Below are 15,944 nucleotides of genomic sequence, written 5' to 3' on the forward strand. Positions count from 1 at the left end.
GGTCACTCAGGCTTGAACTTGAATATCATCTTGAGGTTTTCTCTATACCTCATCCCCTATATTATATCCATTACCAAGCCCTGCTTTTCTCTTTCTTTGAAATAACTCTTAACATTCTTCCCTTCTCCATTCCGACAGCCAGCATTGGATATGGGATTCCATTATCTTATGGAAAAAATCCTATTCTCTCCTACTCTGATTTACCACTGGCACAGCCATAGGAGTCATCTTATACATCTTTCTTGATCACGTCCCGTTTAAGAACCTAGAGTGAGGGGCTCCTGGGTGGCTCAGTGGGTTAAAGCCTCTGCCTTCGGCTCAGGTCATGATTCCAGGGTCCTGGGATCGAGTCCCACATCAGGCTCTCTGTTCAGCAGGGAGCCTGCTTCCTCCCCTCTCTCTCTCTCTGCCTGCCTCTCTGCCTACTTGTGATCTCTGTCTGTCAAATAAATAAATAAAATCTTTAAAACAAAAACAACCTAGAGTGACTCCCCAATGCCTATAAGATCAAGACCTATTTTCTCAACCAAATGCTCAGTATCTTCCAACTAATGGACCCAGCTTAGCTACTCCTACATGATTCCCTCTCTTCTCAAACACTGCTATACCCAAGACAGTGCTAATTTGAACCTTTGACTTCCATCCCCTTCCCACATATAAGAGAGGTGGTTTCCCAACTCCCACATCTGCCTATGTAAATCCCACACAGCCTTTTCAACCCAGCTCAGGTTTACCTCTTCCACATACTTTTCCTAACCACCTCCCCAAAACTCCAGCCAATATTGATCTTTCAATTAATTTTAATTTTAATTAATTTTAATTTTAGTTAGTACCAGCTATGCTCAAGGCACTGATCTTTTTGCTTCTTCCTGTGTACCCCTAACTTATATTCCTAAATATTAGCCTAAATAAGCATTTATTTATTTATTTATTTATTTATTTATTTCAGTCTTGAGGTCTTTTATTTTTCTTTTTTTACACTTATCATGGCATGAATTCATAGAGAATGAGTTCCAGCAGCTCAGGCTCCTTTCCATTGGTTCTCAAGAAGTTTGCTGCTCTGGGTGGAGAAGGCTGGTGCTTCAGTTGAACCCAAGTAATTTTCTGTTTGACTTCCTTCTTTTTCTGATCATTTTCCTTCACATGCTTCAGAAAACTATCTCAGCTCTTTGAGTGCTTAATATGCTCAATACATACATTAATTCTCTTGGCAAGAATCTCACCTTGTTTAGCAATGCCAATGGCATGCTGGGTAATACTGTAGAATCTTCCAGTTTTGCTGTGATAATATTTATGGCGCATTCCATTTTGAACAGTGCCCATTCCCTTAATGTCCACAATATCACCTTTCTTGTAGATTTGCATGTATGTGACCAAAGGAACAACTCCATGTTTTCTAAATAGCCTAGAGAACGTGTAACAAATACTTCTTCTCTTTCCCTTTGTGTTGGTCATTTTGGAGAATCACTGGAAGATGGCGATTCCTGCTGAAAGCGATAAATAATCTTTTAAAGAAGTCCTTCTGCCCCTTTTAAGGATCATTTGGCCAATAAGCTCCTATGTGAACACTGTCACTTTAGATTCCAATGTGATGGGGTAACACAAAAGAGACACTCATTTCTCACAGCCTGTGGAATCTGGGATGAAAGCCAGTCCCAGACTAACAATCAAAACAAGACTTTTAACCAATTACACTGCCTATTATTTACAGTAATCAGTATCATCCCATTCTGCCTTTCCCTTGACTACTTTGAGGAACATCATGCAGACAAAGTGATAATGAGTGTTGAGCAATAGATTTAAACTTCCCGATTCAGATGAGTGACTTGAGGGAGGCAAATATATACTTTTTGTTCATGCCTTCCCTCTGATGAAATGAAAAGCATCAATTTAATCCAGCTGCCAACAGTTCTACATAACTCCCCTGGACATCAAAGAGAAAGGAATAAAGACTTGAAGACCTTACAGAAATAAAAACACCACATGTCCATAGCCATGCAAATGCATTATGGAAATGAAAGTACCCACACTTTAGCATAGATACTATATATTTCTACTCTGCATTTGAAAAAGTCCTCTGTATTATAGACATTGTTGAGGTAGAAGAGACATCTAGGTCATCTAGCACTGTCCAGTCAGACTTCTGATAATGATGAAAATGCTCTGTTTATGCTGTTCACTATGGTAATCATGGGTCACCTGTGGTTATTAAGTATTGAAATGTGGTATAATGCAGAACTGAATTTCTTATTTCATTCCATTTTAATTCATTTAAATTTACATAGCTACATGTGGCTAGCAGCTACTATACTGGACAGTGAAGATCTAGACCTTTCTCCACTCTGAATAGAAATTTCCTCTCCAGTTCCCCTGATCTCTTTACATTCTCACTGAGGATCATATCCATGACCAACAGGTCCAGTAACCTTATAATGATGGTACTTAAACTTGGCTGCGTATTATATTCACCTGAGGTACTATTCTTAACCAGCAGTGTGTGGTGGGGGGTATTATGACCCAATCACAGATATTTTTTAAAAGGTCCTCAGGTGATTCTAATGTGCAGTCAGATTTGAGAACCTTTGATCAATATGCTGATGACTCCGAACTCTGTATCACCAGATCTCAGTGCTGTGCTACACATGCTGACTGGATCTTTACTTCCTGATTCCCCTCCAGTACCCACCCCCCCCCAAAAAAAAAACCCTCAAACACCAATATATCTAAATGGAATAACATTATGTAGTATTGCCCTCACCCAAATCCTTCAAACTTTAGTTACTGGACTTATTTCTGCCATTTTGCTATTTATTTTTTATACATCTTATGTATTTCTCATTTCTCAATTTCTTCATTACAGCCTTCTTTTGTGTTTGTTTTTTTTTTTTAGTAACTTATTCCGATTCACTTCTCATTTCCTATTCTATATATTTTTTAAGTAAACTCTACCCCCAACAGGGGACTTGAACTCATGACCCCAAGATCAAGAGTCTCATGCTCTACTGACTGAGCCAGCTAGGTACACCAAGAGGGGGTCTTTTCTAAATGTTTTTAATTATTTTCTTAGTGGTTATGCAGGGGATTAAAATCAAAATCAAAATCTTCAATGTATAGCCAGCTAGTTTCAATTAATAACTTAGTTGCCATAGTATAAAAACTCTGTTCCTATGCAGCTCCATTCTTCCCCCTCTATGTTGTTATTGTCACAACTTACATCTTTATAGGCTATGTGGCCATTAACATAGATTTATAATTTTTGTTCTATGCATTTGTCTTTTAAATCATATATAGAGGGGCACCTGGGTGTCTCAGTAGGTTAAGCATCTGCCTTTGGCTCGGGTCATGATCTCAGGGTCCTTGATTGAGCCCCACATCAGGATCTCTGCTCAGCAGGGAGCCTGCTTCTCCCTGCTTGTGTTCTCTCTCTCTCTCTCTGTATCTCTCTGTCAAATAAATAAACAAAATCTTTAAGAATAAATAATTTATAACTGGAAGCAGACCACTAGAATGATCATAATTCTAGAGAAGGGGAGACTCAGAGTCGAGAAAGACATGAAAGCTGAAACTGAACATTTGAAGGGTTGTCATGCAGAAGAAAGAGTTTTGCTCAGTATTGCTCTAGAGAAAAGAACTAGGGCAATGGAATAGAAGTTGTAGGCAGGTGATTTCAGCTCATCATAGAAAAGCATTTGCTGAAAGTCAGCATTCACCGCAGAGGTAAGAAAGTGGTGAGTTCCCCATTGGTGGAAATTTTCATTAACTGAATGATAACTTAACAAGGATATTGTCAAGAGACTTTCTCATTGGGCAGGGGATTATTCTAGATGACCTCTGAGATCCCCTGAAGAAGGTTCAAGATCTTGTCCTTTCTGGGAAAGATCAGTATCACTACATTAAAATTAGACAATTCTCAAAGTGGTACTATGGAAGGAGCCAAAATGCTCTCAAAATCATTACCCCACCAAATGCACATACATGCACACCCACACACACACAGTCTTGCTCTCACCAGCCTACTCCTGTGCCTTTGTACATAAAATTTCACTTTAGTTACTTTTTGGATTGGGCATTTAAGGTTCTTCTTTAAATGTAGTTGTTTTCCTAGAATAGGTGTAGCTTTAAGCTACCCAGCCATTTTCATCAGCTTCTATCACGGTGCCTGGTACATTAAATCTGCTCATTATCCACCATTTACACTTGAGATTGTACAAGTTTATCAGATTAAATCTGCTTGACTTAAAGGGTTCTGAAAAGATGCAGAAGTGGATAGGTAAGCATGGATAAGGGTAAGAGGTCACAAGGGTTTCACTATTCAAGCTCAATCCTCATGGCACAGAGTGCAAGCCATGCACAGATACCACATCCCACCAAAAGCAAATTGTTTTTAGTTAGGTGGAAAGCAAGGCTTTCCTCCTCACAGACAAGGTCCAGGGCTGGGCAGTTATCTGGGCTGGGATTTGCACTCTGGCTTTCTGTCCAGCCCATTGATTTAGCTCTTTAAATCGCATCATTTAAGCCTACAAATGTCACAGATCCCATTAGACACTCTCCTCTGGCTAGCAGCACAGAAAAGAGAGAACACAATAAGCCCCCTGAGGCAGCCTGTTAGACCATTCCTAATGTTCCTTACTTGGTGGACTACATTGGGAGTGAAGCTCACTTGCAGAAATGGCATAAAGTGCTGGCTGGTTTTGTTTTGTTCAGTTAAGAAAACACCTCAAGGCCAGTGCATAATGATGGGAAAGCCAACCTCATCTCTTGGCTTATATTAATGGCAAATGAGTGCAATCTGCCAAGTATAAAGGTAAAGAGTGACGGGAAGAAACCTTCTCAATAATATATCCTCAAGAGATGCCAGAAACCCTGTCATTACCTATTTGTTCCCAGAATAATGGCAGAATAGGACTAAGAGCATATGAAGAAAGCATTGTTCTCAGCCTGGTAGAAGGCTGAGGCTAGAGCTGTAAGTAAGGGTCAACTGGCACCAGCTGTGGGGAATGGAAGAGCGGAAGGCATTAGGCAAGTCATTGATGTCTACATAAGCCTACATGTAAACAGACAGTGCAGGGAACCCATTTTACATCATTGTCAATGAGTAATGTCAAGGTGGGCATGGATACATAAAAGAGATTCCCAAGCTCCCAAGGCCACAGCAAATTTCCTCCTCAAGGAATCCACATTAAGGTGTTAATAGCTATTAGTCACATGATTTTTTAATTCCTTCCAGGGGTAGTTTTAGAGATGTAGTGCCTTAAAACAAAGGACTGATTCCCTAATAGTACACTCTCAGGCAAACCTCTCGAGGAGATATTTTTCTCTAGGGGGTATTCTATGAGGCTTCTCATAGCACAGTTCACTGGATATGCAACAGACCAGATCAATTTCAAATGCCAGAGATGAAAAGTAAATCTAGACTCTGAATTAACCTTATATAATCCAATTATACTTACTTCAAGTCTAAAATTACCGTGATTTTACTGTCTTCTCTCTTCACTACTATAACCCACACATCTGGCACATAGTGAAAGTTCAATGAATGGTACTGCTTGTCACCTTCATTATTACTACGATTAGCACAGGAAGCAGTAGTAGTAATAGTGTTGCCCTGGCACAGTGCCTGGGACATATTAAGTATTAAAACTCTACTAATTATTTCGTTGCACCAGCTCCTGGCACAGTGCCTGGCATATAATAGGGCACTAGTTTAGTTAGTTCCCTTCCTTCTCATCTTGCACTAGGATACATTTGTCTTCAGTTTATCACACAGCCTTGCCTTACAGAAGTGGATAAGATCTTCCTGCCGCACAGTGCCTAGCACAGCACCACCTGTGACACCATCTGAAAAGACATCTAACCTTTTTTCCTCTTAAGGAAACCTCTTAAGTGGCAAATGGGCAGCGAGTATTTAAGATCATTTTTCCGATGGGAAAACTGAGGTTATGAGCTCTTGCATTGGAATTTTAGCTCACCTCTAATCCTTGTATCTTATTGTAGCCTGAAAACTATGCCCCCCCCCCAACTAAGCCATGATCAATCTTACCACTGTTGTTCTTATGCTCTGTGGTGCCTGGACTACCCTCACATTTTCATATTTAATTCATCTTCCAAAGACTAGCTTAAGAACTACCTCCTCCATGAAACCTTCTCTGGTATCTCCAGCCCTCACCAAGCCCTTTCTGAAATTCCAAAGCATCAGATCAATGCCACACAATTTAATACTTAATTCTGTGAGCAAGCCAACCCTCCTCAGCTAGTTTGTATTTGTTAAACTTTAGTTTGTCGAGCACCCATCACATTCCAGATCCTGTGTGACTCCTCAGAAGGCAGGAATCAAGGTACTCCTACACTAGCGGCAGAAAGACAAGCACACAGTTAGATGACATTGGAGAAATATCATCCAAGTATCAGTGGAGAACTCAGAGGGAGATTGGCTAACTTTATGAAGGTGTTAGGGGAAAATTTCACAGAGAAGGAACACTATGAGCAAGGTGGTGAAGCCGAGAAGGAATTTGTTAGGAGGAGAGTGTGGGATGAGGCTATGTATAAAGACATAGTCATAAAAAGGCAACTTAGAGAGCACCACTTAGTATGGGTAGAACTTAGGGTGGGATGGAGAGAAAACCATGGAAGCTTTACTCATTCATTCATCAACTATATATCGGGCATCCAGGCATGCCAAGAACTTGGCTAGGTACAGGTGTTATAAAAACAGGACAGATGCAGTCTCTGAACTTGAGCTTTAAACCAAATTGGACAAAAGAGATGATTATCCAGTAAGACAAATATGTAACTACTAATTGTGATAAGCATTAAGAAGGAAAAGAATACAATGGAGAAAAGAGTATGAAGGAACTACTTTAGACAAGGTGACTAGTGAGAGCTTCTCTGAGGAGGTGACATTTTGTTGAGGCATAAGAGATGAAGAGAGCTGGAGAAGAGCATTCCAGGAGGTAATCAAAGCTGTTGAGGTGCCAAAAAAGTTTGGCACATTGGGAGAATCAAAAGAAGTTTCATGAGGCTAAAGAATAGTGGATGAGGGTGAGAAGTTGGAAAGGTAAATACAAACCCAGACCTAGGAGACCTCAAAAAGGAAAGTTGATTTCATCACAAGAGCAGCAAGAAACCAATCAAGGAGGAGTAAAATGGAATCAGATGTATGTTTCGTGAGATAAGTTGAAGGTGATGTGGAAGACCACAAAGAGGGAAGAGAATGGTCTGGATGACCAACCATAAGGTGGTGGAATGGTTTAGGCATGAGATGATGAACGCATGGACCTATTCTTTCATACCCTCCCAAAGTGACTAGCATAGTGCGAGGCACACTGCAGGCTTCCAGTGTGCTCACATTGATTAACTAAATAAATATAAACTGAATCATATTGTTGATTCTCTCTTCAGGAGATCACACTATCTCTTCTTCCTCCTCCCTGTTCATTTATAACATAGAAGGGGAGGCAGGGAGGCAGTCTACAATTAGTATTATTAAAGTCATTTGCTGTTTAGTGACAAATGCTTACTCTAAGTGCCACTTCCCTTTAGTCACTGCTGAGTTACTTGAAAGTAGCACAGGAAATATCAGTGCTTCTTGATATAGCCAAGCAGTACCCTGCTCTCCTGAGACTTGGATGCAGAGGAAAAATTTATCATTTGGGCCTGTTCAGAACAAGAGGTGACACTCACCTTCAAATACCAACTTCCCAGAAGATCACAAGCACATGAATTGCAAATGTCACTTGGTATAATATATGCTTCTTCCTTTGCCAAAGCGGGGATGTCATTACCTGGAAAAGTGAGGCAAATTTTTGTGGAAGCTTCATGTCTTCATCATCTCTTCCATCCAAGAGATGAGACAAGTGGCCCTTTATCACATTTCCATTTCCTTTTGCTGGCAAAACAGTTTGGTAATGAGACACTTAAATCGGTCCAGCCCAACTCAGCCTCCAGAGGATCTTAGAGGTCCCAGGGATGAGAGGGAAAGGAGAACCAATCACCTTATGGATCTGAGCCTCATCTTCTCCCCTGGGGAGGATAACCATTCCTATCTCACCGGGCTAGTACAAGGAGTCAGTAAGGATCATGCATGAATTTGATCTGTAAACTATGAGGCAAGAACTCTATACTATTATTCATTCTATACAATTGAAGGCAAAGACTGTCTTTTACTTCTTGGTTTCCCAGAGAAAGTTAAACACATTGTAGGAATTCAATAATAGGTTTTACTTTAAAATAAATTCCATTAAAATCTGATTTTAGATGTGGTACTTATAAAATAGACCATTCACTTCACAGAACTGAATCAGATTATCAGATCCATTAGCTTCTTGGTTTCAAGTGGTAGAGGAAAAAATCATGAATAGGCAGAGGGGATACTTGACTTTGGCCTATTGGAGCCAAGAGCTGTTCCCCAGTGAGCAGCAGCCAGAAGCAGGGTTTCAGTTAGCATGAAAACCAGATTTCAATCCAGAATCTACACCTGGGACAGCTTCAAATGTAACCCTGAAAATTAGCTCAGGCTCATGGGCCCAGGGCCTAAAGGAAACTGGCCAAAGGTAACTCCAACTTTGAATCATAAATCAGAAGTATTATCATGAGTATCTTCAGGCAGCAGAAGGGAAAGAAGGAATTAATTTGTGCCATGTTTTAGGAGGTTTACACTGTGCCAGTTGCTTTGATAATATATTATCTCATCTGACTCTCACAAGAGCTTTATGAAGAAGGAATTAACCTTTAGCACAGGGCCTGGTACACAGTAAGTACTAAGTGATAACTGTTATTGATGTTATTAATATTGATAACCTTAATAATAATAAACCAAAATGAAGTGGGATTGAATAACTTATCCAAGGTCACAAAGCTGGTAAAGTAAGGATTTGAACCCAGTTCTTTCCCACCCAAAAGCCTGGGCTTTTTCTGCTATACTTCTTTGCAAGTAGAGAAAGATGGTGGTATGAAGACGGTTGATTTTCCAACCCCTTAGCCAGACTTCCCCCATAAACTGGACACTTGAGAACTTCAGGGACCTAAGACTATCTTTGGTTTCTCTCTCTCCCACTCAGGTTGCTAAATGCTATGAACCATGGCCCAACTGTACTACAAAAAAGTCAACTATTCGCCATACAGAGATCGTATCCCCCTGCAAATTGTGAGGGCTGAGACCGAGCTCTCTGCAGAAGAGAAGGCTTTCCTCAATGCTGTGGAGAAGGGGGACTATGCCACCGTGAAGCAGGCCCTACAGGAAGCTGAGATTTACTACAATGTCAACATCAACTGCATGGATCCTCTGGGCCGGAGTGCCCTGCTTATTGCCATTGAGAATGAGAACTTGGAAATTATGGAGCTTCTACTGAACCACAGCGTATATGTAGGTGATGCATTGCTCTACGCCATCCGCAAGGAAGTGGTGGGCGCTGTGGAGCTTCTGCTCAGCTACCGGCGGCCAAGTGGAGAGAAGCAGGTAAGAGAAATCCCTATGGACTGGGGAAACAGCTAGGAACAATAAGGCCCCAGGATCAGAAGCCTGAAAACTAGGGAAGGTTAGATAGGTTGGAGTTAAGAAACCCTATCTTGACAACCCTTTGCTCTCAGAAATAGCATCAGTGATCTCAGGTGGTATCCTAGAGCTATCCTGTTTTTTCTACCTAGAGCTACCACACGGTTTTCCTCATTTGCCTTTTCCTTGTGAGCATTCGCCCATATACATTCAATACTTAGCAACCTAAGGCTGCCTGGGTGGCTTGGTCAGTTAAGCCTCTGCCTTCAGCTCTGGTCATGATCCCAGGGTCCTGGGATCAAGCCCCACATTGGGCTCCCTGCTCAGTAGGGAGCCCGCTTCTCCCCCTCTCTCTCTCTGTCCCTCTCCCCACTCATTTCTTCTCTCTCTCTCAAATAAATAAAATCTTCAAAAAATACTTAGCAACCCAAAAGTGTACATTCCAATTCCAGAATATCCAAGATCCTTTGACCCTTCCTACCTTCTGCTCTCTAGTTTCATTTTCTTCCTCTACTCAAAGGTTACATTTTAGAAAGGAAGATACCAAACATAGATGTGGGATTTGTCCTCACTAGCCTCTCTCCTGGAGAATGGCAAAAGGCCTTTAAATGTGAATGCCTCGGTATAGATGCAGATACATACAGAGGATCATGTATTTTCCCAGTACCTGTGATGCAACTGTATTCTACTCCTAAGTGTTTAGTGTTTTGCCTCTGTGACTCTTCTACACTCCAAGGAACTTAAGCTTAATACTCTTGAGTCACCTTTGAGTCCTTCCTTTTCCTGACCTTTGTGTCCAATCCCCCAAGCCCTATGGTTTTTTCCTCCCCAATCTCTTTCATACTTTCTTTCCTCCTACCACTCTGCCTGTGCTCCTCATCATCTCTCTCCTAAATAGGTGATTCTCAAAGTGTGGTTCCCAGACCAGCATCATTAGTTAGCATCACCAGTGCAACCTGTTAGAAATGCAAATTCTCAGGCCCCACCACAGACTGATGGAATCAAAAACTCTGGGGATGAGGTCCAGTACACTGTGCTTTGACTAGCCCCTCCAAAGGGCTCTGATGAACACTCAGGTTTAAGACCCACTATCCTGGACTAACGTGAAAATCTTCTAACTGGGTTCCCTGCCTATAGAACACTTCCTTTATCACAAGCCATCCTGAGAAACAATGCTAACTTATTCTCCCCAGCACAACAATCCTGTCATTGCTGTCAATGCTTTCAGTAATTACAAGGTCTCATTACAAGAGAAACCAACACATGAAGTCTAACACTCTGTACCCTTCGGCAATGGTCTTTTCCAGTCCTGTCTCCCACAGGTTTCTCCTAAACCCCCCAAGTCAGACAGGTTTCTTTGCTGCCTTTCTTTGGAGCCTAGTATGGACAAAGAAAATACAGAGTCATCAACTCTGGGATACCATAATACACTAAAGAGCAAAAATAGTACAAATAAAACTCCAAATTGCAAAGTACTCAGTTAAGGAAAACACTTGACAAAAACCTTATGAGATACAACCAAAGCTTGTTTTAAGGAAATTCATGGCTTTACTACTTGCCTGCCCAGTTAAACTGAAAGGAACAGAAGTAAGCTAAGTGATAACTCATAGACTAAGCATTGGAATGGAGAGAGCAGCAAAACAGACAGTAGATTAAAAGTTCTTTGAGTAAAGGTCCTGAATGTCCCATTCTCCATCAGCACTTAATACAGTGCAGCTGTATCCCCACACTAGGAAAGTGCCTGTAATATCACAGGGACTCAGTAAATACTTATTTTAAGAACAAGTAGTTCATAACAGTTTGTTTGCAGTCAGCACTGTGCTGAGAATGTTACACCACTGAGCTCATTTAATCCCCTCAGCAACTCTCTTAAGTAGACCCTACTATGACTACCCCTCTGAAAAATCGAGTAATAGTCGAATCAGTTGTCCAAGGTCACAGTGTCAGAGCCAGGATTCGAACCCAGGCAACTGAACTCCTAAACCCACCCAATTAACCACTTGATTATACTGCTTCCGAAGCAATCTAAGTCTTGGGATTTCCAACACAGGAATTCTGAGACTAGGGTTGATCAGTGAAGGATAGAGAGCTCTCTGGAAAGGACAGGCCAGAATTTGGATGAATAGCAAAACAGAGAGGTATAAACATGTTCCCTACTCAGTCTGTGTACCAATTCCCATCAAAACTGATTTGTTCTGTGCCCTATTTTCCCATAGTCCTGCTAAGGTCCTGGGTGATTAACTGTGTTACTCTGAACTAAGGCTTACCCAGATACGCTGCTCTATGATGACCTTGCTCACCTCTGAGATTGTGTAGCCATTAGCTCTAACCTTCCATGGACACCAATTACATGCTACTATGTATTATTGGCCAGCAGTTGACATCAGTCGCATGCTACTATGTATTACTGGCCAGCCTTGCATAAATGTCTTATCTCTGTAACTAGATTGTTTCTTTTTCTTTTCTTTTTTTTTTAAAGATTTTATTTATTTGTCAGAGAGAGAGAGAGAGAGAGCACAAGCAGGGGAAGGGGCAGAGGGAAAGGGAGAAGCACTCTCCCTGCTGAGCAAGAAGCCTGATGTGGGACTCCATCTCAGGACCCTAGGATCATGCCATGAGCCAAAGGCAGATGCTTAATCAACTGAGCTACCCAGGTACCCTAGATTGTTTCTTAAATGTCAGACATAGTCTAATGCCTAACCATTTCCATGTTTCCCCCAATAGTACCTAACCCAGTTCCTAGTATATAATGAGTGATATATAAATATTTGCTGATGGATAAGAAGGAATTACATTTATCCCTCAGAAAAATATATGGCTAGCTGATTGAACAAGACATCCTGGACTTTCATATTCAATCCCATTTATCCTCATAATTATAGTGAAAGATAGGAGAGCACAGGGGAGTTTCCAAAGAGGAGGCTAGCAATACTAACCCTATCTGAGTTTTGAAAGTAGGCTATGTCCTTATTTGATGGCCCCCTTGTCCCCAATCTCTCCCGTCCTCTGGCAAACTCTGAAGAAGAAAGGCACCAGTAAACTTACTCTAAAGTACAATCTAAGGCATGACCTCCCTCAAGAAAAGCAGTGCTTAACTCACAGGAATGAACCACTAATGGTAAAATGTCAGGCATATGGAACAGGGGTGAAACTGTTTGGGACAGGCTGTCTGTTCCCAAGATCCTTTCAGACATGCTGTCAATGTAAGACCTCCTTTGTCCATACTCCAGTATCACACCATATGTACAAATGCACAAAGCCATCAGGCCATCCCCAAGTCTTTTCTGAAAGCTTTTTCTTCCCACTCTCCTCTCTCTCCCAACCCCCACCACCAGCCTCTGCTAAATTTTATTTTCTCCCATTGCTCTGACAATCGCTACAATAAGTCATATGTCAGTAACTATAACAACAGGCTGCCACAGTGCTGGAGTTCTGCCTTTCTGGGAGATAGAAACAGGATTTGTTTACCTGGAAGTAATCAGGAATGTGAGCAAATGTAGGCCTCCTGAACGTCCATGGGTCCAGCTGGGTAGGCTACTCTCAGAAAGGCACACCTCCCACACACAGATTCCAAACACCTGGCCTTTTTCCTGGGTCCTCCCCCATAGCTCCAAGGGATGGGCACAGCTGACCTCCATCTGTATTGGGTGGATAAACGAGTGTCCTTTTTGGCTTTATTGGGCAAAGAGTTTGGTCTCAGTCTAGCGGTAAGAAACCCTCTGCTCAGCCCACCGTGCTCTTCCCTGTCTTCTAGCCTATCAAATGTCCTCTCAGATAAAGATCAGATGCCAGGCATAAATGGCTGACACTGGCTTTGAGGATCAACACTCACTTGGAAATCTGCATTTTTTTTTTAAATGGGATCAAGTAAGATGATTCTTTTTTTTTAAGATTTTATTTATTTATTTCACAGAGAGAGATCACAAGTAGGCAGAGAGGCAGGCAGAGAGAGAGGAGGAAGCAAGCTCCCCACCGAGCAGAGAGCCCAAAGTGGGGCTCGATCCCAGAGCCCTGGAATCATGACCTGAGCCAAAGGCAGAGGCTTTAACCCACTGAGCCACCCAGGCACCCCTCTGCATTTTTAATAGGAACCAAAACTCAAAGTAAAAATGGCGGTGCTTTTTCAGAATTTCCTGCACAAGACAAGTATAAGACTCGTGCGTGTGTGTGTGTGTGTGTGTGTTTGGTGTTAGTCTTTTGTCTTCTTGTGTGTGTGTTGTTCTGAGGTCTTGCTGCTCTGGAAATCTGACCCCCTTGGCAGCATCCACTCCCTGACCACTACAGCCTATTTCCTCAGTGGCAGATTTTGTGATTCCTTGGGATAAACTTTCTTTAATAACTCACAGAATTCAAGAGCTTTGTACCACAGAACATTTGACACTCCCCTATTTCTTGTATATAAAGCCCTTTCCCTTTGGCCCACTGAGTCCAGGAACCACTAGAGGAACATCAGCAGCCTGAGGAGCCAAAGCAACTACAATCCAGAGCAGTCTTATACTTGTGTCTGGTCAAAACCAGCTCAAAGATTAATCATTGCGCATACAGAGAATTTGTCAAAACACAGATGCCTGACCCCCTACAAAATCAGAATCTTGGGGTTTGAGTCTGGGACCAACATTTTAATAAGCCCACCCTCACCCATTTCCAGGTAAGAGGCCTATGACCCTCTCTGTATTTGTTTCCTAGGACTGCCATAATAAATTTCCACAAACTGGGAGGCTTAAAATTGAAGAAATGCATTCTCTCCTCGTTCAGGAGGTCAGAAGTCTGAAATGAAGGTACAACCAGGGCTGGCTCCTTCTGGATGCCGTAGGAGAGAATTTGTTCCATGCCTTGGCTTATAACTGCATCGATCTCTGCCTCCATCATCACACACAGTTCTCCTCTGTCTTTTCCCTGTGTCTTTCGGTCTTGATCTCCATCTCCTTTCTCTTATAAAATACCAGCCATTGATTTAGGGCCCACCCTAATGCAGGATGACCTCATTTTAACATGACATCTGCAGACCCTTTTTCTAAATAAGGTCGCATTCACAGGTACTGTGGGTTAAGACTTGACAGTATCTTTTGACGGGATACCTTTCAACCCACTATACTCTCTATGAGGAATACAAGTCAGGTAAGTGGTTTTCAAACATTTTCAGAAACAGAGCCTTTAATTAAAGGAAATCCTGCCCAGATGTAAAACAGACAAACAGGCCCACACAGAGCTGGCCTGGTTTATGAGCATATCAGGGCTCAAAGCCCTACTTGTTCACACACACACACACACACACAATCCTTGGCCCCTAAGGAGCAAGCATAGCTGGAAAACCACTCATCTCAAAGACAGAATGACAGACTCGAATTCAGAGTTTGAGGTGCTAACCAACTTGCAGGTAACAGGATGACCTTGGGCAAGGTACAAGATCTTTTACACATGTCCAGTTACAGAATCACCCTATGGCTTAGTTTCCTCATATATAAAGCAAAGCTGATGATACCAGTCCCTACCTAATCTGGGGTAGGAAGAAAGAAAGAAGAAAAAGATACATTAAAGTCTTTTGAAAAAAAAAATGTAAATGCTAGACAGAGGTCAAGAACTGTTATTCTTGGCGTCATTCCATCAATTTGACTTAGCCTGTCATATTGTGTGGAGAGACCATCTGGCAAGTGGCACACGTCACAACGAAGCACTAGTACAATGAGAGAGAGAGAGGCTGGTGAGCAAGCTGGCCCAGTTCACAGATTACCTCCTTCTGCCTGGCATTGATGACAATGGTCTTCCTTTTGCTGTTAAGCAAGCTGTATAACCTTGAAGTCATCCCTTTTTGTTCACTGGTGTCTTTAAGGATTGAAGCAACAGGGAGGTAGAGCTGCTGGCCTCTCCATAAGCAGCTTACCCAAAGAATTTTCTTTCTTGGTCATTTGCGTCAATGCAGGCAGGCAGAAAGAGACTAAGCCAACCTTCTCCCCAAGGCCCACCCCTCTGGGCTCTGCCATAATTACTCATTTGTCTGTGGCAGATGGCTCCAAATTAAAACTGGTCTCACAGATGAGCTAGTGAGATTAAGTTTCAACAACACTGATAAGTGTTTGTGTTAAGATTGTAGAAAATCAGCAAGAAGACTTTCCATTTACTCCCTTCTATCTGACTTATGGTCTCAGGGAGAGATTGCACAGTGTGGAGGGCAACACTGAGGGCCTGGGCAAAGGTGACTAGAGCCCAGAGAGGGGAACTAAAGAGCCTAACCTCTAAGTCTCAAACATTCAATAAGAGAGCTGAAAGTAAAGGGAAGAATGGCAGAAGTCACCTTGCTATTCACAGACAACCTAAAGTGGTAGAAAGAAAGTAAGCTTTGCAGCCAGCCACTTATTAGATGTGTTTCCTTGGACATATCAGTTAAACATATCAGTTAAGAAACCTTAGTTTCTTCATCTGTAAATGGGAACAACAATGGAGTCTACTTCATAGA

The 15,944-nt window shown here is 41.9% G+C and overlaps 1 protein-coding gene and 1 pseudogene across 1 annotated transcript in view; one reads left to right on the forward strand and one right to left on the reverse strand.

Moving 5' to 3' along the window:
- Nucleotides 1–984: 984 nt before the first annotated feature.
- Nucleotides 985–1,458, reverse strand: LOC111160983 (annotated as a pseudogene).
- A 7,618-nt stretch (nt 1,459–9,076) lies between these two features.
- LOC111160972 (transient receptor potential cation channel subfamily C member 5) overlaps nt 9,077–15,944 on the forward strand; it is a 128,836-nt gene continuing 121,968 nt past the window's right edge. The window contains exon 1 of the mRNA XM_022524385.1: nt 9,077–9,454. Coding sequence (XP_022380093.1) covers nt 9,077–9,454 — 378 coding nt within the window. The remainder of the gene's footprint in view (nt 9,455–15,944) is intronic.

Source organism: Enhydra lutris, unplaced genomic scaffold (genome assembly GCF_002288905.1).
Source record: "Enhydra lutris kenyoni isolate GAN:26980312 unplaced genomic scaffold, ASM228890v2 scaffoldscaffold80, whole genome shotgun sequence".
NCBI lineage: Eukaryota > Metazoa > Chordata > Mammalia > Carnivora > Mustelidae > Enhydra > Enhydra lutris.